The 26,471-nt window shown below is 43.5% G+C and overlaps 1 protein-coding gene across 1 annotated transcript in view; it reads left to right on the top strand.

Moving 5' to 3' along the window:
• Positions 1-6: 6 nt before the first annotated feature.
• TERF2 (telomeric repeat binding factor 2) overlaps positions 7-26,471 on the top strand; it is a 30,741-nt gene continuing 4,276 nt past the window's right edge. The window contains exons 1-9 of the mRNA XM_011976689.1: positions 7-148; positions 256-351; positions 1,015-1,145; positions 13,221-13,307; positions 14,938-15,084; positions 17,095-17,103; positions 17,208-17,314; positions 18,504-18,896; positions 24,209-24,294. Coding sequence (XP_011832079.1) covers positions 142-148; positions 256-351; positions 1,015-1,145; positions 13,221-13,307; positions 14,938-15,084; positions 17,095-17,103; positions 17,208-17,314; positions 18,504-18,896; positions 24,209-24,294 — 1,063 coding nt within the window. The 5' untranslated portion in view covers positions 7-141. The remainder of the gene's footprint in view (positions 149-255; positions 352-1,014; positions 1,146-13,220; positions 13,308-14,937; positions 15,085-17,094; positions 17,104-17,207; positions 17,315-18,503; positions 18,897-24,208; positions 24,295-26,471) is intronic.

Raw genomic sequence — 26,471 nt, 5'->3', positions numbered from 1 at the left:
GGGGGCCCGGCGGAGCGCGGCGCGGGGGAGGCACGGCTGGAAGAGGCGGTCAATCGCTGGGTGCTCAAGTTCTACTTCCACGAGGCGCTGCGGGCCTTTCGGGGTAGCCGGTACGGGGACTTCAGACAGATCCGGGACATCATGCAGGGTGAGGGCCGGGCCGGGGGAAGGGGGTTGAAGCGCCGGGGAAGGGGGTCGGGGGGCCCCGGGGGTCGGGACTGGGGGTCGCCCAGCCAACGATGTCTTCTTTCCCAGCTTTGCTCGTCAGGCCCTTGGGGAAGGAGCACACCGTGTCCCGATTGCTGCGGGTTATGCAGTGTCTGTCGCGCATTGAAGAAGGGGAAAATTTAGGTATGGCTATTTTTGTGTTCTTCTCTGGGCTTACTTGCGTAGGGTTTTGTTTTCAAACTTATATCTGGAACTGAAGGATTCCGGGTTAAAGTGCGATAGTTTCCATCAGAGTGGTCTTTTCCATTCTACGATGGGTCTGTTTTCTGGCTCTAGTTTTCTCCGGTTAAGGTTGTCTTGGCTGCTTTTCTGTGTTTTTTTGTTTAAATCTTCTCCCACCTGTTAATTGCTCACCCCAACTTTGCTCATATCTAAAGTGAGTTATGTTCATGTGGACATCTTTTTTCCCCCATGGTAGAGTGTTTTTCAGAGTAGAAGTACATTTTTCCCCTCTGAATTTAACTTGAAAGCTATTTAACTGTTATCAGTTTCTTGCCACTCGTATCTGAGGAGGATGGGTGTATTCTGAATTTGAGAGGTAAATGCATGTATTTAAAAGTAATTTTTTTGCCTGTCTTGACAGGTGTTAAAAAATGGTCACGTTAAATTCATTGATTTGAATTTGGACCCTTATCGTGTATGTCAACCTGTAGCAAATGTGTCAAAAAATTAAATGCAAATCTTACCATATTTGCATGCTCCATTTCCATAAGTATATATAATTTTTGGACATAACTTTTTTGCTCTTAGAAAAGAGCTTAAAATGGAAACTGTGCTTTGTCCTAGACTGTTCCTTTGATATGGAGGCTGAGCTCACACCACTGGAATCAGCTATCAATGTGCTGGAGATGATTAAAACGGAATTTACACTGACAGAAGCAGTGGTCGAATCCAGTAGAAAACTGGTCAAGGAGGCTGTAAGGCTCTATTTTTATTTCTTTTTTGTTTGACCAAAAATCAGGGGTCTTTGAGGATACAGCACTTACTCTTTCCTGTGTGGGGTAGAGGAAAACAGGAATGGGGAGAGATTGAGCAAGCAAGAAAGCACACACACACAGACGTTATCTCTTCAGGTGTCCCCTTTCCCACCCAGGCGTGGGAAGTAATGGCAGGTGCTCAGCTTTTGTGATTTGGGTGGTCTTCCTTGTGGCTTTGGCATTGAAGCACTGACATTTTGGAGGTTATTGCACCATTCGGGAGCACTCTGCAAGAGCCTTAAGTAACTCTGGCCTAGGGTTTGGTCACCCTTGTTTATAATAAACCAAGGAGATAAGCGGGGCCTTGGAAAACGTGATACTGACTTTGAGTTCTTTCTGTCTGCAGAAAGGGGCTTAGAGAATTTCCCTTTTGAACAGAAAGATTAGAATCAGAGGTGCTGAGATAATGAGCCAGCTAGCAAAATAGTAATGGTGGAAGAATGATAGAAGGTTGGCAAAGGCAGTGTTCTTGAATTCAAGAAAAAAGCTAATGGAGTGTCTAGGAATTTGGGATTGTCACTGTGTTGTGGCTCAGGTAGCTTCAAACGGTAGAACTTATTTTAATTTAAAACATAGAAGTGGCTGTGGGAACCAGTCAGAAAAAGATTTTTCTTCCCCCAAAACCAAGGCTGGGGGGTGTGGAAGCAGATGCGCAGGTGAAGATGGAAAACATCAGCTAAGCATTGCCCTGGTGGTAGAAAATAGGGAAATGGTTAAGAAAAGAGCACCCCTAAAAGGATGGAATCCCAAAGATGGGGGTGGGGTAGGAAGAGAAAACCTTGCTTAGCAAGGAAGACCTTCTGTCTCTTGGCTGTGTACAAAGTACTTGGGTATCCTGTTGAAAAACAACTAGTGTGCATGAGGTGCACATAGTTTATTCAATTAAGGACCTTGGGCAGATACTACTTTTGGTCTTGTAAAAAATGCTTAGATATTAGTCATTTCCAAAGAAGAATAATTCCAAGAATACATTTTTGGTATAGGAAATTCAGGTTTGGGTTTGGGGAGCATATGCCAGAGAAGACATTATCAAGGGAGGAGAAATTCATGTCTGCTTTCAGAATGGTTAAGGATCTTTTGAATGGGTACCTGTTCAGAGTAATTCATTTAACTTCTATTAAGTACAGATTGAGTATCCCTCATCCAAAATGCTTGGGACCAGAAGCGTTTTGGATTTCAGGTTTTTTTCAGATTTTGGAATATTTGCATTAAATTTAGGTTGAGCATCCCAAATCCAAAAATATGAAATCCAAATGCCCTCAAATCTGAAACTTTTTGAGTGCCAACATGGTGCTCAAAGGAAATGCTCATTGGAGCATTGCAGATTTTGGATTTTCAGATTTAGGATGCTCAACCTGTAGCAACTCCTTTAGACTCAAAGGCTGTAGATTTGCCATCTGGCCCCTCTTCTGGAAGAGTCTTTGTGGGCTTTCATCTTTCAGCTGCATATTTTTTATTATTATTATTTACGCTCATAGATCTCCTTATTTGGGTGGTTTATTAGGAAAAATCTATTAGAAAAATCTAAGCTCTCTTAAAGTAGTCAACCATTTTCTTATGTTGACTGTTCTGCTTTTCCAATCTCCACCGGGTACTAGATCTTATGCTTATTGTTACTGCAGCGTAACAAATTACTCCAAGACTAAGCAGCTCAAAACAGTTAATATTATCTTTCAATTTTTGAGGATCAGGAGTCTGTTAGTGGTGTAACTGAGTGGTTCTGGCTCAGGGTTTCTCATGAGGTTACAGTCAAGCTGTCAGCTAGGTTTGCAGTTATTTCAAGACTCAACTGCTTCCATACTCACATAGTTGTTAACAAGACTGACTTTCTTACTGGCTGTTGGCTAGACACTTCAGCTCCTGGCCTCTCCACAGATGGGGCTGCTTGCAACATGGCAGCTTTTTTTTCCTAGAGCAAATCATGCAAGAGAGCAAGACCCCAAGGGTGAAGCCTCATTCTTGTATAGTCTAATCTTGGAAGTGACACATTATCTCTTCTGCTATATGCTCTTGGTCATACAGACTAGACTCACTCTGATAGTGTGTGTGAATGGGACTCCGCAAGAGGTGAGGCACATTGGGGGCTGCCTTTGAGGTTGGCAAACACAATTACCTTGATCTCCTAGTTGTTAAATGATATTATTTTATCCACCTCTTCAATTTACTTTGTAAAAGTTTCTCATTTAGCGTCACAGAACCTGTTAATGGTCATCCTTGGGAAAATTCCACAGACGCCTAGGTTCAGTGAGCCTTGTTGATGCATTTAAGCTTTGTAAAGTGCCAAAACAATTTGTTTAAAAGTATATTGAATCTTTCGCAAAATTTATCAAGTAAGTTATTTGTTAAGTTAGAACTCTCAGTGCATGGTCTAGGGATCTCTGGAGGTCCCCAGGACCCTTTCAGAGAGGCCATGAGTTCAAAACTGTTTTCATAAACAGAACCACAACATTATTTGACTTTTTCAGTGCATTGGCATTTGCATCGATGGTGCAAAAAGCAAGGATGAGTAAAATGGGTGATTCCTTAGCATGATCAAGATGATAGTAATTGTACTAGTAGTCATTGTATTCTTCACTGCCACAATTTTTTAAAAACTACCGATTTTAATTAGGAATGTTAGTCACAGTTGGCTGGGCGCAGTGGCTCATGCCTGTAATCCCAGTGCTTTGGGAGGCTGAGGCGGGTGGATCACGAGGTCAGGAGATCGAGACCATCCTGGCTAACGTGGTGAAACCCCATCTCTACTAAAAAGAGATGTGGTGGCGGGCACCTGTAGTCCCAGCTATTCTGGAGGCTGAAGCAGGAGAATGGCGTGAACCTGGGAGGCGGAGCTTGCAGTGATCCAAGATCACGCCATTGCACTCCAGCCTGGGCAACAGAGCGAGACTCTGTCTCAAAAAAAAAAAAAAAAAAACAAAACACGGAGTGTTAGTCACAGTTGTTTAAAAGCCCAGAACTCCCATTAAAAAATTTTTTTAAAAAAGAAAAAATGTCTTTGGTAAAGCAGCAAAAACTGGATTAATTTTATTAACTCTGGAGGCATGAGTAAACATCTTTTCAGTATTTTGTGTGATGATGTAGAAAGTATGGGCCAGGTGCAGTAGCTTATACCTGTAATCCCAGCACTTTGGGAGGCTGATGTGAGCGGATCGCTTGAGCCTAGGAGTTCCAGACCAGCCTGGGTAACATAGTGAAACCCTGTCTCTACAAAAATACAAAAAATTAGCCAGGTGTGGTGGTGTGCACCTGTGGTGCCAGCTACTTGGGAAGCTGAGGCAGAAGGATCGCCTGAGCCCGGGAGGTGGAGGTTGCAGTAAGCTGATACCACACCACTGTACTCGAGCCTGGACAACAGACTGAAGACCCTGTCAAAAAAAAAAAAAAAAAAAAAAGGAAGAATGCATAAAATGTTTCTGCCACATACCAAAACATGATGGTTACCAGGAAAAGTACTTGTGTCATTATTAGAGTTGCATGCTGAGCTAGCTGCTTTTTTTGTGGAATACTATTTTACCTGAAAGAACAACTGACAAATTACAGTTGTTCACACTTGGGTATTTGGCAGTCATTTTCTTGAGAATGAGTAAAGCAAACCTGTCACATAAAACAAGTGACAGTATTTGTTGCCAATGATAAAGTTTAAGCTTTCAAGTGAAAAATAGAATTTTGGAAAACTTGTATTCGTGTGCTTGATAGCTTCCCAATACTTAGTCTTTTCTGAAGATTTGTAATATTAACAACTGACATTTTAAAAATATTTTTAGGCTGGGCACGGTGGCTCACGCCTGTAATCCCAGCACTTTGGGAGGCCAAGGTGGGTAGATCACCTGAGGTCAGGAGTTCGAGACCAGACTGGCCAACATGGTGAAACCTCATTTCTACTAAAAATACAAAAAAAAATTAGCAGGCATGGTGATAGGCACCTGTAATCCCAGCTACTCGGGAGACTGAGGCAGGAGAATTGCTTGAACCCGGGAGTGGCAGGTTGCCATGAGCCGAGATCGTGTCACTGCACTCCAGTCTGGGCGACAGTAAAACTTCATCTCAGAAAACAAAAAAGATTTAATGAATGTGCCAACATTTGAAGATCTTCATAACTCAGTGAACCAGTATTTTCCAGATGACCAATGCATGCTATTACAAAATCATTCATAGATGAAAGATCTATTTAAACTACAAGATAACTGATGGATTTATTTTTTATTTTTTATTTTTTTTGTTTTGAGACGGCGTCTCTCTGTGTCGCCCAGGCTGAAGTACAGTGGCACGATCTCAGCTCACTGCAAGCTCCACCTCCTGGGTTCAAGCAGTTCTCCACCTCAGCCTCCTGAGTAGCTGTGATTACAGGTGCGCACCACCACACCTGGCTAAGTTTTGTATTTTTAGTAGAGATGGGGTTTCACCATCTTGGCCAGGCTGGTCTTGAACTCCTGACCTCATGATCTACCCACCTTGACCTCCCAAAGTGCTGGGATTACAGGAGTGAGCCACCACGCCTGGCTGACTGATGAATTTTAATGTGACAGATTAAGAAAAGTTTACTTACTATGGTTTTGTGTAGAATCAAACAAGAGTAGCCACAGTTTTCTGAAAAAGCTATTAAAGTACTCCTCCATTTTCAACTTCGTATGTGTATAAAACCAGATTTTTTAAAATGCCCACGGGTGGGGCATGGTGGCTCACGCCTGTAATCTCAGCAGTTTGGGAGGCTCAGATGGGTGGTTTACTTGAGGTCAGAAGTTTGAGACCAGACTGGCCAATATGGTGAACCCTATCACTACTAAAAATGCAAAAATTAGCCAGGTGTGGTGGCACTAGCCTGTAATCCCAGCCACTCGGGAGGCTGAGGCATGAAAATTGCTTGAACCCAGGAGGTGGGGAGGCTGCATTGAGCTGAGATCACACCACTGCACTCCAGCCTGGGCGACAGAGCAAAACTTTGTCTCCAAAAAAAAAAAAAAAACCCTCTACCGAAACAACACATCCCAACAGTACAGAAGCAGTTATGAGAATCTAGCTATCTTCTGTATTAAACCAGATATTAAAGAGATTTTGAAAATGAAAAACAATGCTACTCTTCTCATTAAACTTTTATCTTAGTAAATGCCGTAATTTTTCATGAAGTGTTATTTATGTTACCCTGTAATGAGTTTATTGTTATTTTTTAATGAATTAATAAATATTTTAAATTTCCTGTTTTATGTTTCTAATACAGTGAATATCAACTAATATAACCTACATAAACAGAAAGCTCTTTGAAGGTCTGCATTAACATTTTAAGAGGAATATAAAAGAATCCTGAGACCAAAAATTTGAGACCTGCTTTTGCAAGCTGTTAATTATATCAAGACTATATTTGTTTTCTCTTCATAACTAAAGGAGAGATTGATCAGTTAGGTTTCTTTGGAGAACAAGGGATAGCAATGTAGCATGTCCGTGAAGCATTTACTTGTTGCTTTTTACTGTGCAGTATTCTCCCCTGCACCTTTGGCAACAGCAGCTTGATGTTCTTTGGGGGCCTTACCCCATTTGGGTTGCTTGTAGATCAGATACACTCTTTTAGAACTTTAATTTTTGAAACAAAAATATTTGTTGAGGCTTTTTAAACATTGCTACTTCCCAAAACAGCCTTGCTTCTTTTGGCATCTTTTCTTTATTCTTCAGTTCTGTGAGTTTTGGTCTCCTTCTCTTCCTCTGTTAATGTATGTGCTTTCTGACATTTCTTCCCAACATAAACCTACCTCACTTATTTTGAAAATCTTTTATTTAACTTACCCAGAGACCACTGATCTTGCTTATACCCTAAAAACCTTAACAAATACGTAAGAGAAGAAGCTATACTTATTATTTTTTTCTTTTTTTTTGAGACAGAGTCTCGCTCTTTTGCCCGGACTGGAGTGCAGTGGTGTAATCTTGGCTCACTGCAAGCTCTGTCTCCCGGGTTCACACCATTCTCCTGCCTCAGCCTCCCAAGTTGCTGGGACTACAGGCGCCCGCCACCACACCCGGCTAATTTTTTTGTATTTTTAGTACAGACGGGCTTTCACCGTGTTAACCAGGATGGTCTCGATGTCCTGACCTCGTGATCCCCCCGCCTCGGCTGGGATTACAGGCGCGAGCTACCGCGCCCGGCCTGAAGCTATACTTATTTCTGAGAACTGCCAGGTGAAAAAGCAGTGATTCATCTTTTTAAATTTTTTCCCCCACAGGAAACTAATACATAGTTTTAAAAGATAAGCTCATAGCACAACCTTTGAAGCAGACTTCTACATTTCAATTTGAAAGCATTCATATTTCCTTTCTTGTTTCACACATTAAATATAGAAGGATATGTGTTCCAATTCTGGGGAACATAGAGTAAACATACTCTCTTCTATCTCTCCCTCTTAATGTAATTATAAGTCTTGGACAGAATGCATGGAGTAGCTATCTGAGGATTCTATCTGGAAATAGGCATATGGGGAAGGAGACCAGAATTTGAAGTTCCACCAAACCAGTGATGAATAGTTTACCATTTTTTCCTTCTCTGGTATCACCCAGCCCAGAATCAAAGGCAGTCTGAAACCTGGAAATGCACTCCAGATGTGAATGGAAAAAGCACCAAGAGAAGCTTTCTCTTTCTGGTCTGAGGGGCAAGGAGGGATCTCTTAAGGGTCAGAGATGGTGAAAGAAATCCCAATTTTTTCTCTTTTTTCCCTTCTTTCTTGCCCTGGCCCCCAGGCAGTACTATCCTGGTGGCGGCAGCTGCCTAGCAATGACAGTGGCAACAGTGAAGGCGCCTAAAACTGAAGGAGAAGAACTCTTTTTCTCACCAAAGGGGCTGTGATCCCCAGAACATGGAACAAATTCCATAGCCTTCTTGCACTGTCTGTCCTGCTGCTTGGCCCTGGATGCAGATGCAGTTAGAGTGTGACAGAGTGGGGAAAACCAAAGTCCAGGAATGCAAGGCTGCTTCACTATATTTGAAAATCAATCAGTGTAGTCCACCATATTAAGAGAAAAACTGTATGATCATATAAATTGATGCTGAAATTGACAAAATTCAACATTAGTTCATGATAAAAACACTTAGCAAACTAGGAATGAAGGGAACTTCCTCAACCTGATAAAAGGTGTCTACAAAAAGCCCACAGCTAATGTTCTTAATGGTAAAAATTGGAGTGCTCACCACTTGTATTCAACATCATACTGAAAGACCTAACCAGTGCAATAAGGCAAGGATGAAAAAGCATACAGAATGGAGAGAAAATAATAAAATTATTTCTTTTTGCAGATGGCAGGACTATGTAGAAATCCCATGAAGTATACAAAAAAAAAAAAATCCTGTAAGTTTAGCAAGATCAACCCAAAAATCAGTCATACATCACATGAAAACAGCATTTTAAAGTAAAAAAGGAAAAGTCAGTCATATTTCCATATACTAGCAGTGAACAATTCAAAATGAAATTACCAAAACAATGCCATTTACAATGGCTTCAAAACAGAAAGAAAAATAAATACATGTAAGTCCAGCAAAATGTGAAGGAACTGTATGTGGAAAAATGTAAAATGCTGATGAAAGTAAGGCCAGGCATGGTGGCTCACACCTGTAATCCCAGCACTTTGGGAGGCTGAGGTGGGCAGATCATGAGGTCAAGAGATTCAGACCATCCTGGCCAACATGATGAAACCCCGTCTCTACTAAAAATACAAAAATTAGCTGGGTGTGGTGGTGTGCGCCTGTAGTCCCAGCTACTTACAAAGCTGAGGTGGGAGAATAGCTTAAACTCGGGAGGTGGAGGTTGCAGTGAGCTGAGATTGCGCCATTGCACTCCAGTGTGGTGACAGAGCAAGACTTCATCTCAAAAAAGAAAAAAAAAAAGAAATTAAGACCGAATGGAAAGACAGACCATGTTCATGGATTGGAAGACATGAATTAAGATGTCGCTTATCTCCCATTGATCTATGGAGTTAATACAATTCTAGTCACAATCTCAGCAGGATTTTCTTTTGTTTTTTGAGATGGAGTCTTGCTCTGTTGCCCACGTTGGAGTGCAGTGGCACAATCTCAGCTCACAGCAACCTCCATCTCCTAGGTTCAAGCGATTCTCATGCTTCAGCCTCCTGAGGAGCTGGGTTTACAGGTGCGTCCCTTGACACCTGGCTAATTTTTGTGTGTTTTTAGTAGAGATGGGGTTTCACCATGTTGGCCAGGCTGGTCTCAAACTCCCAACCTCAGGCGATCCGCCCGCCTCGGCCTCCCAAAGTGCTGGGATTACAGGCATGAGCCGTCACACCCGGCCTAGCAGGATTTTCTTTTCTTTTCGAGACGGAGCCTTGCACTGTTGCCCAGGCTGGAGTGCAGTGGCGCGATCTCAGCTCACTGTAAGCTCCACCTCCTGGGTTCACGCCATTCTTCTGCCTCAGCCACCTGAGTAGCTGGGACTACAGGTGCCTGCCACCATGCCCGGCTAATTTTTTTTTTTTTTGTATTTTTAGTAGAGACAGGATTTCACCGTATTAGCTAGAATGGTCTTGATCTCCTGACCTCATGATCCGCCCACCTCGGCCTCCTAAAGTGCTTGTTGGGATTACACATGTGAGCCACTGCACCCGGCCAGGATTTTCTTTCTTTTCTTTGTATGTGTGTGTGTTTTTTTTTTAAATGAGACAAGGTCTCACTCTGTCATCCGGGCTGGAAGGCAGTGGCATGATCATGGCTTACTGCAGCCTCCACCTCCTGGGCTCAGGTGCTCTTCCCACTTTACCCTCTAGAGTAACTGGGACCACAGGCATGTGCCACTTTGCCTGGCTAATTTTTTTTGTTTTTGGTAAAGATGGAGTCTCCCTATGTTCCCATGTTGCGCAGTCTGGTCTTGAACACCTGGGCTCAAGTGATGTTCCCACCTCAACCTTCCAAAGTGCTGGGATTACAGATTTGAGCCACCCTGTCTGGCCTCAGCATGATTTTCTATAGATACAGAATGACTGATTCTAAAATTTGCGTGGAAAGGCAAAGGAATTAAAATAACCAAAAAGTGTTATATTGAAAAGTTGAACTCATACTACCCAATTTTAAGAATTATGAGAAAGTTACAGTACTTAGGACTATAGAGATTAATGGAACAGAAGAGAGCATGTAAAAACAGACCCACACAAATATGACTAATTGATTTTTGACAAAGATGTGAAAGCTGTTCAATGGGAAAAGGATAGTCTTTTCAACAAATGTTGTTGAAACAATTGAATGTCCATATGCAGAAATGAACTTTGACGGTAAGCTCAGATCTTGTACAAAAATTAACTCAAAATTATAATCTAAATGTAAAATGTGAAACCATAAAACTTAGAGGAAACATGAAGGAATCTTTATGTTCTGGAGTTAGACAAAAAAATCTTAGATAAGAATTTAAAAACATTCCTAAGAAGAAAAATTGATATATAGGACTTAATCAAAATTTTAAACTTTTGCTCTGAGAAAAACACTGCTAAGAGAATGGAAAAGCAACCTATAGGTTGGGAGAAAATATTTACAAATCACGCCTGACAAAGAACTGGTATCCAGAATGTACAAAGAGCTCTCAAAAGAAATGAGCCTATACAACTCTAGTTTTAAATGGGCAAAAGGCTCACCAAAAAGAATACAGATGGCAAAAAAAAAAAGTTACATGAAAAGATGTTCAACATTATTTACTCATTAAGGAAATACAAATTAAAACCACAGTAGATTCAAATACCGATTAGAATGGCTGAATTTTAAAAAATACCGATAGTGGGACCTGGGGTCACATGCCTGTGATCCCTGCTACTTGGGTACCTGAGATGGGAGGATTGCTTGAGGCCAAGAGTTTGAGTTCAGGCTGGGTGATATAGACCCTATCTCAAGAAAAATCAATAAAAAAATACTAACTCTAAAAAGTGTTAGTTCCATGTTTCAAAACATCATGTTGTACATAAGTATGTACACTTTTTGTTTGTTTTTTAAATAGAGATGGGATCTCACTATGTTGCCCATGCTGGACTTGAACTCTGGGGCTCAAATGATCCTCCTACCTTGGCCTTTTGAAGTGCTGAGATCATAGGCGTGAGCCACCACACTCAGCCTATGTTTTAAAAAGCACTAGTGAGGATGTGGAGCAACTGGAACTCTCATACATTGCTGATGGGAATGTGAAATGATACAGCTACTCCAGAAAGTAGTTTGGCCATTTCTCATTAACATATTTTCCATAAGACCATGCAATCCTATTCTTGGGTATTTACCTTAGAGAAATGAGAAGTTCTATTCATATCAAAACCTGTACATGAATATTTTAGCATCTCTATTTATAATAACCATAAATTGCAGACATCTCAAGTGTCCTTCAGTGGATTAATGTATAAACTATAGTACATTCATGGAATGGAATACTGCTCAACAACAAGAAAAAGTGAACTATTGACAGTGCACCAACATGGATGGACCTTAAAGGCATTATACAGCGTGAAAGGAGCCAAGCTCAAGGCTACATCCTTTAAAAAAAAGTCCTACATACTTACGGGTTTTTTGTTGTTGTTTTTTGAGACGGAGTCTCTCTCTGTTGCCCAGGCTGGAGTGCAGTGGTGCAATCTCGGCTCACTGCAGCCCCAATCTCCCAGACCCAAGTGATGCTCCTACCTCAGCCTCCTGAGTAGCTGGGACCACAGGCACACACCAAGATGCCTGGCTAGGTGGTTTTTTTTGTGGGGAGAGACAGGGTCTCCCTGTGTTCCCCAGGCTGGTCTCAAACTCCTGAGCTCAAGTGATCCTCCCACCTTGGCCTACGAAAGTGTGGGAATACAGTTGTACAGTTGTAAGCTACCACACGCAGCCGGCTTGCCTTTTTTTGTATGGTGGTCTTTTTAAAGAATCTGTATCTCTCTCAGACAGGATTTGAGGTAGCTGCTTTATTCTATCATATAACTTCAGATACTCCCAATTTTTTCTTGGCTCTTCTAATTTTTAAAAATGTTCCTGTGTATTATAACTTCCTTGTAAGTGTTCAGTCACTGTTATTCCTCTGTATATTCTCTTGAGGTTTCTTTATGGAAGGACTCTTCTTTCTCTCTGTGACTGATGACACCTTATCTTACCTGGAACTTTGCCCTTTTTATTTGCTGCTTGTGAATGACCTGGGTTTGTTGGCTTCAGTAGTTCCCTAGGTGCTTTAATTGAAGTTGCCAGCTGGGGTTTATGGTAGTAAGGGGTTGTCCTTTCATTCTCCTACAGAACTGGCCTCAGGCCTTTCCAGAATGGAACTAGCAGAACTCTGTGGTCAGCAAATCCCTTTTTTTCCCGTACACTATATCCTCCCTCCCTCATCCCCCCCTTGCTTTAAAGCTTTTGCATCCAAAAAGAACAGAATCAATTGTTCTGGGGACCTGAAATTACTGGGACCTAGAATGACTCCTGTCCATTGCGTCTTTCCTCAGGAGGCGCTATTGAAATTGGTTAAATGGTCTGTAATCCAGGGGATCAGATTTTGCTCTATCAGCCATGTAACAAAAGCCATTGTATTGTTGAAAAGCGACTACTTTACAAGCAGAAAGAGACAGCTTCCAGTGGTTCACAACACTTGAACAATAATTGTTAGGTAGTTTTTTGGTTTTTTTTGAGACGGAGTTTCACTCTTGTTGCCCATGCTGGAGTGCAGTGGCGTGATCTCAGCTTACTGCAACCTCCACATCCCGGGTTCAAACAATTCTGCTTCAGCCTCCCAAGTAGCTGGGATTACAGGCATGCGCCTCCACACCCAGAAAATTTTGTATTTTCAGTAGAGTTGGGGTTTCTCCATGTTGGTCAGGCTGGTCTCGAACTCCCGACCTCAGATGATCCACCCGCCTTGGCCTCCCAAAGTGCTGGGATTACAGGTGTGAGCCACGGTGCCTGGCTTAATAATTGTTAGTTTTTAAGTGCAGGAATTTGATACAATGTGAGAGAAAGTTATTTTGATGTTTGATATTCTGATTACACCTGTCATTACAAAAGTAAAAAAAGGTTTTTCCCCTCCTTTTTAGGCTGTCATTATTTGTATCAAAAACAAAGAATTTGAAAAGGCTTCAAAAATTTTGAAAAAACATATGTCCAAGGACCCCACAACTCAGGTAAATTTGATACATTTTTGCTCCTGTGACTTACATCCATCTCATTGCTTTTTGTGGGAAAACAAGGAAAGGGTTCTTGGTCAGGAATATTACCTAAATATTCTCCTTTCAACATGTAACACCTGCAGCGAGTTATCTTTTATATCCAAGATAACTCACTGTAAGCTTGACTTTTCAAAATTTAGTTTTCATTAGAGAAATTTACATAAATTCTTCACTTGCCTCATTTCCGTCTGGTTCATAACAGACCATTGATTTAAATGATCAGTACCAGGTATGGAGCTGACAAATGTTGTAATGCTTCTAACTTTATTTACATTAAATGTTGATCCTGCAGATGTGAGGAAGCTTCTCTGGTGAGGACATAGCACCTGTTTCCTGGTGTCAACAGTTCTGTTGGTCCCCTGCTTTTATTTTTTCTTCTTCCTTTTTATTCATTTAAAAAACAATTTTTTTTTGAGGCAGAGTCTCGCTCTGTTGCTCAGGCTGGGGTGCAGTGGTGCAATTATAGTTCACTGCAGCCTCAACTTCCTGAGCTCAAGCAGTTCTTCCACCTCATCCTCCCCAGTAGCTGGGTTCACAGCTGCATGCCACCACACGTGGCTAATTTTTAAAATTTTTTGTAGAGACAACGTCTCTTTATGTTGCCCAGGCTGGTCTGGATCTCCTGAGCTCAAGTGATCCTGCCACCTCGGCCTCCCAAAGTGCTGGGATTACATGAATCATCATGCCCAACCATTTCTTCTATATACTTTTTTTTTTTTTTTTTTGATGGAGTCTTGCTCTGTTGCCCAGGCTGGAGTACAGTGGCTCAATCTTGGCTCACTGCAACTTCCACCTCCCAGGTTCAAGCAGTTCTCTTGCCTCAGCCTCTGGAGTAGCTGGGATTACAGGCGTGTGCCTTCATGCTGGGCTAATTTTTTTGTGTTTTTAGTAGAGACGGGATTTTAGCATGTTGGCCAGGCTGGTCTCAAACTCCTGACCTCAAGTGATCCGCCTGTCTCGACCTCCCAAAGTGCTGGGATTACAGGCGTAAGCCACTGCACCTGGCCTCTATATAAATTTAAATTTCATTATTTGAAAAGGTAATACATGTACATAATACAGAATTCAAAAGGTATAACAAAAGAGTTTAGTGAAAATTCTCTCATCTCTGACCCTCGGCCATCTTCTTCCCTTCACAGGCAACCAGTTTCTTTTTTTTTTTTTTTCTTTTATCCTTTCAAAGATCCTCTATGCATGTGCAAACAAATTGTGTGTGTGTGTGTGTATACAGACATCCACGTATATCCATTTTCCCCATTCTCATACACATGATAGCATATCCTACACACTAATGTGAACACTTTTCTAAATTGCTTTTTTCACTTAATAATATATCTTGGAATAATTCTGTGTTAGCACATAAGGAACTTCTTAATCTGTTTTTCATAGCTGCATAATAACCCGCTGTGGCTGAACCTGATTTATTGACCAATCCTTTGTGTTGGGCTTCCCTTCCTGTATGAGTGCCAGTGATTTGCATTGACGGCATTGCAGAAGTTCTCATAGTGTCTGTCTCACCTCATCATCATTGAATTTTTACTGGAGTTCTACTTTCTCATGTTGCAAATATCGGTCCATTGTGTAGAAGCTGAGAAATGATCTCCTGAATATTATTCGAGAAAAGAACTTGGCCCATCCTGTCATCCAGAACTTTTCCTACGAGACCTTCCAGCAGAAGATGCTGCGCTTCCTGGAGAGCCACCTGGATGACGCTGAGCCCTACCTCCTCACGGTGCGCCTTGGCCCTTCTCCCATAACCATGGTGTGCCCTTGAGGATGTGCAGGGAATCAGAATATCTGAAGTGAAAAGAGTTGATGTGTGAAAAAGACATTGAATTGTGTGCACTAGCTTTCTTAATTAAATGCCTTAAAAATGCAAAAGCAGGCCTGGCGCAATGGCTCACGCCTGTAATCCCAGCACTTTGGGAGGCCCAGGTGGGTGGATCACCTGAGGTCAGGAGTTCGAGAACAACCTGAACAACATGGTGAAACCCCATCTCTACTAAAAATATAAAAATTAGCTGGGCGTGGTAGCAGGCACCTGTAATCCCAGCTACTTTGGAAGCTGAGGCAGGAGAATCGCTTGAACCCAAGAGATGGAGATTGCAGTGAGCCAAGATTGCACCATTGCACTCCAGCCTGGGCAACAGAGTGAGATTCCGTCTCAAAAAATAAATAAATAAAAATACAAAAGCACAGATACTGGCAGAGGCAAATGGAACACACCTGGTCTCCCTCATCTGTCGTTTTTATCTCCTTTATACATGATTAATCTGCCATGGCTGAAGTAGAACATTCGCTTACAATCGATGGTGGTTCCCAAAGGCAATGACTTGTGAACTAAGTTTGTAGGAAGAGTGGTTTGGTAGATATGGTATGATGGAGTTGCTAACAGGAAGAAGGTATGGTGTAGAGAAAGGTGTCACTGAAAGTATAAGGTCAAAAGAAGCCAAATGAAAACATTCTTTAATTGGATCAAAGAGATAAAAGAATGAAAGCAGTGAGGCTCAGGACGGCATAGGGAAGAACTAGACCCAGGCTGTCACAGATGGGAGGCTGTGATGAAGGAACACTGAGTGAGAGTGGTTTTGTTTTGTTTTTGAAACCAGGACTTTGGCTGAGTGCAGTGGTTCACACCTGTAATCCCAGCACTTTGGGAGGCCAGGGCGGGCAGGTTGCTTGAGGTCAGGAGTTCAAGACCAACCTGGGCAACATGGTGAAACCCCGTCTCTACAAAAAATAGAAAAATTAGCCAGGTGTGGTGGTGGGCACCTGTAATCCCAACTACTTGGGAGGCTGAAGTGGGAAGATCACTTGAGGCTGCCGGTGAGGTGTGGTCGTGCCACTGCACTTCAGCCTGGGCAAAAGAAACCAGGACTTTGAGAATGTGGAAAATATTCTGTTTCATAACAGATCTGCCAGGCCCATATTAGGGTAGTGTTCATGATCTTAGCAGTCGTTTGGCAAATCTCAGATTATTTATAAGCAGGTAGTTTGGGGTATTCAGGGAGCAGGTGTCAAGATAGTTGAGCCTGGCCTAGGGTCCTTTCCTTTCCATTCCAGGTAACTGGAAAATATCCTGCTGCTGTCTGTGTGTGGACAGAACTCTTAGCTTTTAGGACACCACATATTACAGATAAACAACTGAAACTGAATGACACTGGACTGATTGGAAATGTCTAAAACTTAAGCCAAGGGAGACAGATGAACAGATGGAGTTAGAGCAAGGTTAGCCTACTCAGGGCTCTTTGTGTTATATAGATAAGGATTCTCAAACAGTTGTTAATAAGACAACACATTTGTAGAAACAATTATAAAAAATTCTATACACAAACTGAAATATATTAGTGTAAGCATGTATTGCCAGGCATGGTGGCTCATGCCTGTAATCCCAGCACTTTGGGAGGCCGAGGCAGGCAGATCACTTGAGGTCAGGAGTTCGAGGCCAGCCTGGCCAACATGATGAAACCCCGTCTCTACTAAAATACAGAAATTAACCGGACATGGTGTTGGGCACCTATAATCCCAGCTACTTGGGAGGCTGAGATGGGAGAATCGCTTGAACCCAGGAGGTGGAGGTTGCAGTGAGCGGAGATCGCACCACTGTACTGCAGCCTGAGCAACAGAGCAAGACTCCCTCTCAAAAAAAAATGTATTAGTTATCTTAAGTTTGAATAAAAAAAGCTTGATTTATAAGTCTTATAAGTTCTCTCCCATTTTATATCCTTCGTTTTATACCTAGATTGGATTTGTAAGTGAACTTGTTTGCATATTGAGTATATTCTTGGTGAAAGAAGCAGAGAATTAATGCAATTCTGTGGCCTCTTCTTCCTGATGACATCCTTCCTTTCCCAGATGGCCAAAAAGGCTTTGAAATCTGAGTCCGCTGCCTCAAGTCCAGGGAAGGAAGATAAACAGCCAGCACCAGGGCCTGTGGAAAAGCCACCCAGAGAACCCACAAGGTAAGAAGATGCTCTCTTGTGATCCTGGGTGAAACACTGGGGTGGTTGTTGGAAGCAGTCTCCTCCTTAGAGCAGGATCAGTTCCTCTCGGCGATCTGACCTGCTGACGTGTTACAAGGTTACTCGTACAGGGCACTGTGGGAGACAGCACACCCTGGGAAGATGAGGAGACAGGACGCCTGGGGTCCCTGACAACTTCCTGATTGGCCATTCCTCAAAGGCTCTTTCACCATTTCTCTCCCTGCCTCGCCCATATTGACTCAGTACTTCCTTGTGGACACCTAATCTCTTCATACATTCAGGAAGCACTGTTCAGATCTGTGAGTCGAATCCCAAAACCAGTTCCTAAAGCAGGGGTTACAAGCTTAGATGCCCTTTCAGGGCCTGGTAGGAAACCTAAAGGAACAAAGTGGACCTAGGCTGAGAGCGTGGGGCCAGGAACCAGGGCATTTGCTTTTCCGCTTCTTGTGGTTGTTGCTCTGTGGGAGTATCCAAGAATGCTCAGGCTTCAGGTGCTCAGATTTTTGTATGAGATGTCCAGGGTTTTCCGTGAGATTTCCCAATTTTTGGATGTTGACAGTTGATCTACTTAAAAAAATTTTTTTTCATGTGGGTTAGACAACAAGGCAGACTGGCAGCTGGATTTGGCCCGCAGGCTGCCAGTTTGCCCCTCCTAACAGTTTTTCCCTGAAGCATACTAACTGTTCCAAATGATAGATGAACTTTGTTTTTAAAAGGCAGTTTCTCATTGTTTCAAGACTGTGTGGCATGTCTTTTACTCTGAGAATTCTCAAGATCCTGTTCATAAATGTGTTGTAGGCCAGGTGTGGTGGATCAGGCCTGTAATCCCAGCACTTTGGGAGGCCGAAGTGGGCAGATCGCTTGAGCCTAGGAGTTCTAGGATACAGCGAGCTGTGTTTGTGCCACTGTATCCTATCGCTCTGTCCTGTCTACTGTCTAGGACAGACTGGCCAGACTCTGTCTCTAAAAATAAAATGAGAAGTAAAATAAAGGTTCTCTAACTTGGAGTTTTAAATTCATAATACAACTTACATATTACATTTAAAGCCTCCTCAACTGGAGGAGTCCTCTATCTAATTTGAAGCTTCAAACTTCAAAAAAGTTGTGGCCGTTTGGATGAGCATCAACAGTGGTGAAAAAGATCTTTGTGCCTATGCTTTATTTGCAGGCAGCTACGGAATCCTCCAACCACCATTGGAATGATGACTCTGAAAGCAGCTTTCAAGACTCTGTCTGGTGCACAGGATTCTGAGGCAGCCTTTGCAAAACTGGACCAGAAGGATCTGGTTCTTCCTACTCAAGCTTCCCCAGCATCACCAGCCCTCAAAAACAAGAGACCCAGAAAAGATGATAATGAAAGTTCAGCCCCAGCTGAGGGTGAGGGTGGCTCGGAACTGCAGCCCAAGAACAAGCGCATGACAATAAGCAGATTGGTCTTGGAGGAGGACAGCCAGAGTACTGAGCCCAGCGCAGGCCTCACCTCCTCCCAGGAGGCCGCTCCAGCGCCACCATCCAAGCCCACCGTTCTCAACCAACCCCTCCCTGGAGAGAAGAATCCCAAGTATGAAGACCTTCTTTGTAGAAATTTTGGGGCTGGTTGGTGGTCCTGGTTGGGCCTGGTATTACTTCCGTGAATGAAGTAACTTTCAGCTAAGTTACCACCAAGGCTTGCTCAGACTGCTAGAATGTGACGCAGGAGCGGGCAGTGACGACGTAGCCATCCCTGCCGGTTCTGAAGCCCCACATGTGGGCTTCCAAGCCTTGCACTAGGGCATGAGTGGGGATGGAAAAGTTTCAGAGCCTCCTACTCATCGCCGCTTTCATTTTTAGCAAACATCTGAGTGTCTTGACTTCTAAACATTAGTCTTGTGTGTTAAAAGAAATTTGTTTGCATTGGGCCACATTATACTTTGACCCTTAAAAAGAGACTGATGAATATGTATAATTTTGCACCCTTCTGAGCATTTGAGACTTGGCAAGTTCAGTAAATACTTACTAATCTCCCATATCCTGCTAGGTACTGTGGGGCAGTGGCTAGAATACTTTAATTTTGCTCCCCATGGTGATTCTCATCCTGGCTTTGAGTTTTGCTTCCCTTTGTGTCCTGTGGCGGATCCTGCCTCCAGGCAGACTGGCCTGCTTGTTCTCTGGAACACGTTATTTGTTTCTACCACTGTACTTTTGCTTCCTCTCATTCCCCACAGTGAACCGTCATACCTCCATCATTGCTTGTCCAAATGCCATTTGTCCTTTAAAGGGAAGAGAAGCCATTGTTGATGAAGTGCTTTCTGGGGGCAGAGCACTTTCATGTGTCATCTTACTGAGTCGCTACAATCCTCACTCTGTGATGTGATATATTAACCCCGTTACACAGAGGAGAAGGGCTCAGAAAAGTTCTTAGCTCACCTGAGGTCACACAGCTAAAAGTGGCAAAGATGGGCTTTGGGAGTTTTAATCCAAGTCAGTCTTGACAGAAAAGCCCATGGCTTGTATACCAACAAGTTGCCTCTCTTAAAATTCTCCTTCCTCAGGCTGAGTGTGGTGGCTCACGGCTGTAATCCCAGCACTTTGGGAGGCTGAGGCAGGCGGATCACCTGAGGTCAGGAGTTCGAGACCAGCCTGGCCAATGTGGTGAAACTCCATCTCTACTAAAAATACAAAAATTAGCCAGGTGTGGTGGTGGGCGCCTGTAGTCCCAGCTACTTGGGAGGCTGAGGCAGGAGGATTACTGGAACCCGGGAGGCGGAGGCTGCACAGTCAGCCCAGATTGCACCACTGCACTCCAGGCTGGGCAACAAAGTGTGACTCCATCTCAAAAAAAAAGAAAACAACAAAAACAACTTCTCCATCCTCCATAGACTCCTCCCTGGTCAGCGCTTCCCTGCTGTAAGTGATCCACCTCATGGATCTCCCAAGGCCACCTCTGCCACTGCTCTATGTTGTAGTATTTGGGGACCTGTGCTCTGGCATGCATTGTACTCGGTGCCCCAAAAGGCTGTGGCATCTGATAAGTGATTTATCCTCAGGTACAGATTTGCACTATGTCACCACTACTAGTATTTGGAAGTGAGTCACCAGCTGGCAAATGGGCATAGCTGCTGGGCAGCGGATGCAGCTCCACGCACGTTATTCTCATTTGATACAGGATGTCATTGGCTCCTCACAACAATCCTGTGCAGTATAGAAAATGGGATGAGGAAACGGGAGAGTGCGGGATTACAGTAATTTTGTAAATGGGAGGATTCGTGAAGGTTTGAGACATACATCCTCTCTCATATGTCAAGGATATGAAGTCTAATGAGTCCCCTAAAGCAGCGGGGGTTGGCAAGCTATGGCCCTGGGCCCAAATCTGCCTGCTGCCTGTTTTTGTAAATAAAGTTTTATTGGAACATGGTCACACCCATCATCAATGTATTATCTAGGGCTGCTTTCTGTTCAGTGGTAGTTTGTTGTGTAATCACAGCAGAGACAGTAAGGCTTGCAAAGTGAAAATACTATCTGGCCCTTTACAGAAAAAAAGAGTCAGTGTCCCTGCTCTAAAGAAGTACGTGTGAGGTGCCCTGGCTGCTTATGGGAAGAAAAGCTGAGCCTACTCAGCAAGGTTTTAGGTGGCTCAGATCTTTTAGAGGAACAAACATTGAGCTGGCCTGGGAAGAATGAGCAGAAGGTCATCGAGCGTGTTGGGGGCTGGAGGACTCTAGGCAGTGGGAACTCCTTACATACAGGCATGAGAAAGCCTGGCGTGCCCCTCAGAGTGTCATGGAGCCTATGGTAGGAGAATACGGTGCACAGGAAAGAGTGAAGGGAGGAGAGTCTGCATGCTGGATGGGCCAGGCCTGGGATTTCTTTTGTCTGGTGTGTCAGACGGGCTCTCAAGCCGGGCTTCATGACACAATGACCTGTGGAATGCTAAAAAAATACATATTTCCAGGCTCCTGGCTACTGAATTAGAAGAGACAGGAGAATACTCTTTAATCTGCTTTTTAAACTATGCCCCGGATAATTCTAATACAACAAATTGGAAGGCCTGATGAGACCCCACTCAGGGAAAGGAGGGAAGGAGGGAGGCTGGAGACTGGAGACTGCTGCCAGGGAGCAGGGAGGGGCAGTGGGATCAGGAGGGAAGGCAGGGTTGGCGGTGTCACCTGGAGGACAGGGCCACCATGCCCCTATCTTGTATCTCCCACAGCACCTTGCACATAGCACGTGCTTACTAGGTACTTATTCACCAAATAAAATAAGGATTCTTTCTTCTTGCATTTTAAGGAGTGAACCCAAAACATCTGTAAAAAGCCAGCAGAGGGTAATATTTTTAGGCATTTTGGGCCACATGTGTTGTCTGTCTGCTCCATATTATTTTCTTGTTTTTTTCTTTTTCTTTTTTTCTTGAGACAGGGTCTTGCTCTGTCACCCAGGCTGGAGTGCAGTGGCACAATCTTGGCTCACTGCAACCTCTGCCTCCCAGGTTCAAGCGATTCTCCTGCCCCAGCCACCATCCCCACCCCTATCCCAGTAACTGGGACCACAGGTGCGTGCCACCGCACCCAGCTAATTTTTGTGTATTTTGTACAGATGGGGTTTGACCATGTTAACTAGGCTGATCTCGAACTCCTGGACTTAAGCGATCCACCTGCCTGGGCCTCTCAAACTGCTGGGATTACAGACGTGAGCCACTGCCCCGACTGTCTTTTTTTTTGTTTTTTGTTAACAACCCTTAAAAAAATGGGCTACCCATTCTTAGCCCAAGCTTCATGGTACACAAGCCAGCAGCCACAGACTGTAGCTTGCCAACCCACGCTACACCATTGCTCTTCACGTTCAAACTGCCAGTCAGGAGCACAAGGACGAGGAAGTGACCTGACTTGGCCAGGACCACTCAGCCCATGACAGTTAGGAGGAGCAGCCAGATCTCAGGCCCGTCCACATGGGAAGTTAGGAGAGGCAGTGAACACATCACCTGAAAGTCAGAGGTCTTGCAAAATCACCACCAAAGCATATATTTGTACAGGTAATAGTGCTGAGAGTTCAACAGAGGACAGGGAGAAGGTGACCTGTGAAGACTGCAGGGAGGGAGGACAGCCACTCAGGAAAAGTGATGGACCAGCCGGGGACTGAGGTTCCAACTGGTTTTATTCCAGCACTGGGATAAGCAGATAGAAAACAAACTGTAACCCCATCTGATTTTTATTTATAAATAGTCATTAACACAAGAATATCCTGAGAAGGAAAAACCTCCTATAAAATGTTTTCACTTTGTCTCAAGCAAATTATTCTCAAGTAACATTTGGGGATAAGATTCAATGTAAAAATGAGAAAGGTCTACCATTTGTCTCAGCCACTTAGCAATTTCATAGAAAACTTATGGAACTCAAGGAATTTTTTCAAGCCTATGTACTTACTCATCAATTTGCTTTTATTATTCATTTGCAGAATACCCAAATGGCATTAAAAATAAGTTTTTTCTTCATGGCGGGCGAAGGATACAGAAATTTGTCTCTACTCTTGGTTAACTTTTGCAGGTCATTTGATTTATATAAATTCTTCGAGACACTGAATTCAGACACTTTCCATGTTTGTAAAAGATGTTATAATTCTGAGGTCAGATTTGTGCTTTGCTCTGTTCCCAGGGCAGTTATTAATCAGGTAAATGCAAAGTTGATTAGAAGAAATGGACTATAATTTCCATTGAATAATTTAGGTTTGGGGTTATTTTCAGCTTTTGTACTTTTTTTTAGCCACACCCAAGCACTTAAATTGTTTCATGTTCACAGGGAGCATTCTTGTTTGCTTCTTACTCTAATCTTTGATGGTATAATTCCCTTGTGGCTCTCTGACAATCCCAATGTTAGTTCAGCTAATATATCTCCAGCTCACATTGGGATCTGTGTTACTGTGCTGAGTGTGCTATGTGTTTGGGATGGACAAAGGAAGATGTGGCCCCCACCTTCAAGGTGGTCCTGGTTAGGGGCACACTGCAAAGTGACAGTTGGTATGGTAGAAACAGCACTGCAGGCCAGAGGGGAAAGGCTTTCTGTGTGTGTTGGGGTTGGTAGTTAGAGAAGGCTTCATTGAGAACCATGGCCTTGAAAGATGGGTGGGATGTCACTTAGCAGGGAATGGACTCCCAAGCACAGGGACTATGGAGAGGCAGGAAAATACAGAGCTTATGGGAGGAAGAAAGAGCAGAACAGTGTGGCTGTGCTGTTTGCCCAGGTGTGGGCATCATGGGGTGGTTGGTTAGAAACTGACGGGCCAGACTGGATGGTTTGGACTCCCCCATACAGGCATATAGATGCCATTGTTCAGGCAGAGAGAAGCCATTAGGGAGTAGAGGAGGCATGTGGTAATTTTAGGATGATTGTCTTAAAATCATCTTTGGCTTTGGAATGGGAAGAGGCTAGCGGCAGAAACTCCAGTTAAGAGGCTAGTGGAATACTGATGAAAGGCACTGTGAGCCTGAACAAGGGGGAGTGGAAACGGAAAAATCAGTCCAGATATAGGAAGAAGGCATGTCCAAGGAAGAGAGGGAGGTTTGCAGGTTCCCAATCAGAAAATACTGAGACCTTTAATAGAATCAAAACCAAACAAGCCAAAAACCAGGAAAATGAACAGATTTGTAGAGGGGTAGTGATGTACTTGATGAATCAGTGCTGAATTTGAGGGGTGTCCGACAGCCTGGGGGGTGTTACGCGGAGATGCCTGGCCAGCCAGGACAAAGGACAGTGGCTTTGGGAGGTGCATGCAGGCGAACCTCAGTTGTGGTCACAATGGGACAGGAAGGAATACAGGGCCAAGAGTGAGCCAAGGCCAGAATCTGGGACAGTCCAGGATGAATTTGTTTCACACCTTGTGCTCTCCTTGATCTCCCCTCAGAGTACCCAAAGGCAAGTGGAACAACTCTAATGGGGTTGAAGAAAAAGAGACTTGGGTGGAAGAGGATGAACTGTTTCAAGTTCAGGGTAAGCAGGAGATTCTCCTTGGCCTCTTCTTGATGCTTGCTGAAGTACAGATGCATGTTACTGTCATGTTAATATTCCAGAAGCTGCTTGTCTCCAAACTAGAAAAAGTTCAGTAAGTTCCCAATCTCATTTTAATTCATGAAGAATCCATTTTATTTTGTTTTTTCCTTTTTCAGACAGGGTCTTGCTCTGTCATCCAGGCTGGAGTGCAGTGGTGTGAACATGGCTCACTGAGCTTCAACCTCCTGGGCTCAAGTGATCCTCCTGCCTCAGCCTCCCAAGTAGCTGGGACTACAGGTGTGCACCACCACACCTGGCTGTTTTTTTCACTTTTTGTAGAGATGGGGTCTCACTTTATTGCTCAGGCTGGTCTCAAACTCTTGGGCTCAAGCGATCCTCCCACCTCAGCCTCCCAGAGTGCTGGGTTTACAGATGTGAGTCACTGTGCCCTGGTCAAGGAGTCAGTCTCATGTCCTCTCCCATTAAATAATGGAGACTGTCAGAGTAACACCTTATGTTTAAAGAAAGTGCTTGGTTTTGTTTTAATAATGCCTATGATATTTAATTATAGTTGATGTTCTTCCTAAAATACTTCAATTAGATGTGGTAGTAGGGGGTCATTCCTTGCATTTCTTGTTTAAGAAAAAAAAAATATCTTAACAGTTTATATAAATCCTTTTTTTGGTTTTTTTTTTTTTCTTGAGACAGGGTCTCACTCTGTCATCCAAGCTGGAATGCAGTGGTGTGATCTTGGCTCACTGTAGCCTTGACATCCTGGGCTAAAGCAATTCTCCCACCATAGCTTCCGGAGTAGCAGGGACTACAGGCCCTTGCCATCACGCCCAGCTAATTTTTTTTGTATTTTTAGTAGAGACAGGGTTTCACCATGTTGGCCAGTATGATCTTGAACTCCTGGGCTCAAGCAATCTGTCCACCTCAGCCTCCCAAAGTGCTGGGACTATACTTGTGAGCCACCATGCCTTGCCAAATTTTTTTTCCTTTTCTTTTCTTTTTTGTTTTGAGATGGAGTCTCACTGTGTTGCCCAGGCTGGAGTGCAGGTTGCTCATTGCAACCTCCGCTTTCCAGATTCAAGCGATTCTCCTGCCTCAGCCTCCTGAGTAGCTGGGATTGCAGGTGTGTGGCACCACACCCGGCTAATTTTTGTATTTTTAGTAATCAGGTTTTTACCATGTTGGGCAGGATGCTCTCAAACTCCTGACCTTGAGTGATCTGCTTGCCTCAGCCTCCCAAAGTGCTGGGACTATAGGCATAAACCACTGTGCCCAGCCCAATTTTTTTTTTCTATGATAAGAAACTTTTCTGGCTAGGCATGGTGGCTCACGCATATAATCCCCAGCACTTGGAGAGACTGAGGTGGGAGGATTGCTTGAACCTAAGAATTAGAGACCAGTCTGGGCAATATAATGAGAACCCCTAGCAACAAAAATAAAAACAAAAATTAGCCAAGCATGGTGTCACACACCTGTAGTTCCAGCTGCTTGAGAGACTGACCCCAGAGGTTGAGGCTGCAGTGGGCAGTGATCATACCATTGCACTCCAGACTGAGAACCGAGTGAGACCTTGTCCCAAAAAAGAAAGAAAGAGAGAGAGAGAGAAACTTCCATAATTAATAACTTCATAGCCTTTGTGTTAGAATCTCTTCCCACCACATTTTGTATTCTAATGGAAATATCTAAGTGCTAAACCTTAATTTAGGGGGTTATGAAGACTTTTGTAACATAGCAACAATAATCCTTTGCCAGTCCCAGAGGTTTTGTCCTTGAAAATTACCTTCACTGGCAAAAATGTAGTTGGTAAGATAAGATCATGTGGAAAGTGGGGGAAGGAACAGAAAAACAAGAAAAAATGACATTAGATATTTAAAAACAACAGGATATAAAAGTTCTAGAAGCCAGGCACAGTGGCTCACATCTGTAATCCCAGCACTTTGGGAGGCTGAGGTGGGCAAATTACCTGAGGTCAGGAGTTCGAGACCAGCCTGACCAACATGGAGAAACCTCGTCTCTACTAAAAATGCAAAATTAGCTGGGCACGGTGGTGCACACCTGTAATCCCAACTACTTGGGAGGCTGAGGCAGGAGAATCACTTGAACCTGGGAGGTGGACATGGCAGTGAGCCGAGATCCCACCATTGCACTCCAGCCTGGTAAACAAG

Source organism: Mandrillus leucophaeus, unplaced genomic scaffold (assembly GCF_000951045.1).
Source record: "Mandrillus leucophaeus isolate KB7577 unplaced genomic scaffold, Mleu.le_1.0 Scaffold17, whole genome shotgun sequence".
NCBI lineage: Eukaryota > Metazoa > Chordata > Mammalia > Primates > Cercopithecidae > Mandrillus > Mandrillus leucophaeus.
The sequence above is the reverse complement of the archived record's forward strand: the minus strand, read 5'-3'. Positions and strand labels throughout refer to the sequence as shown.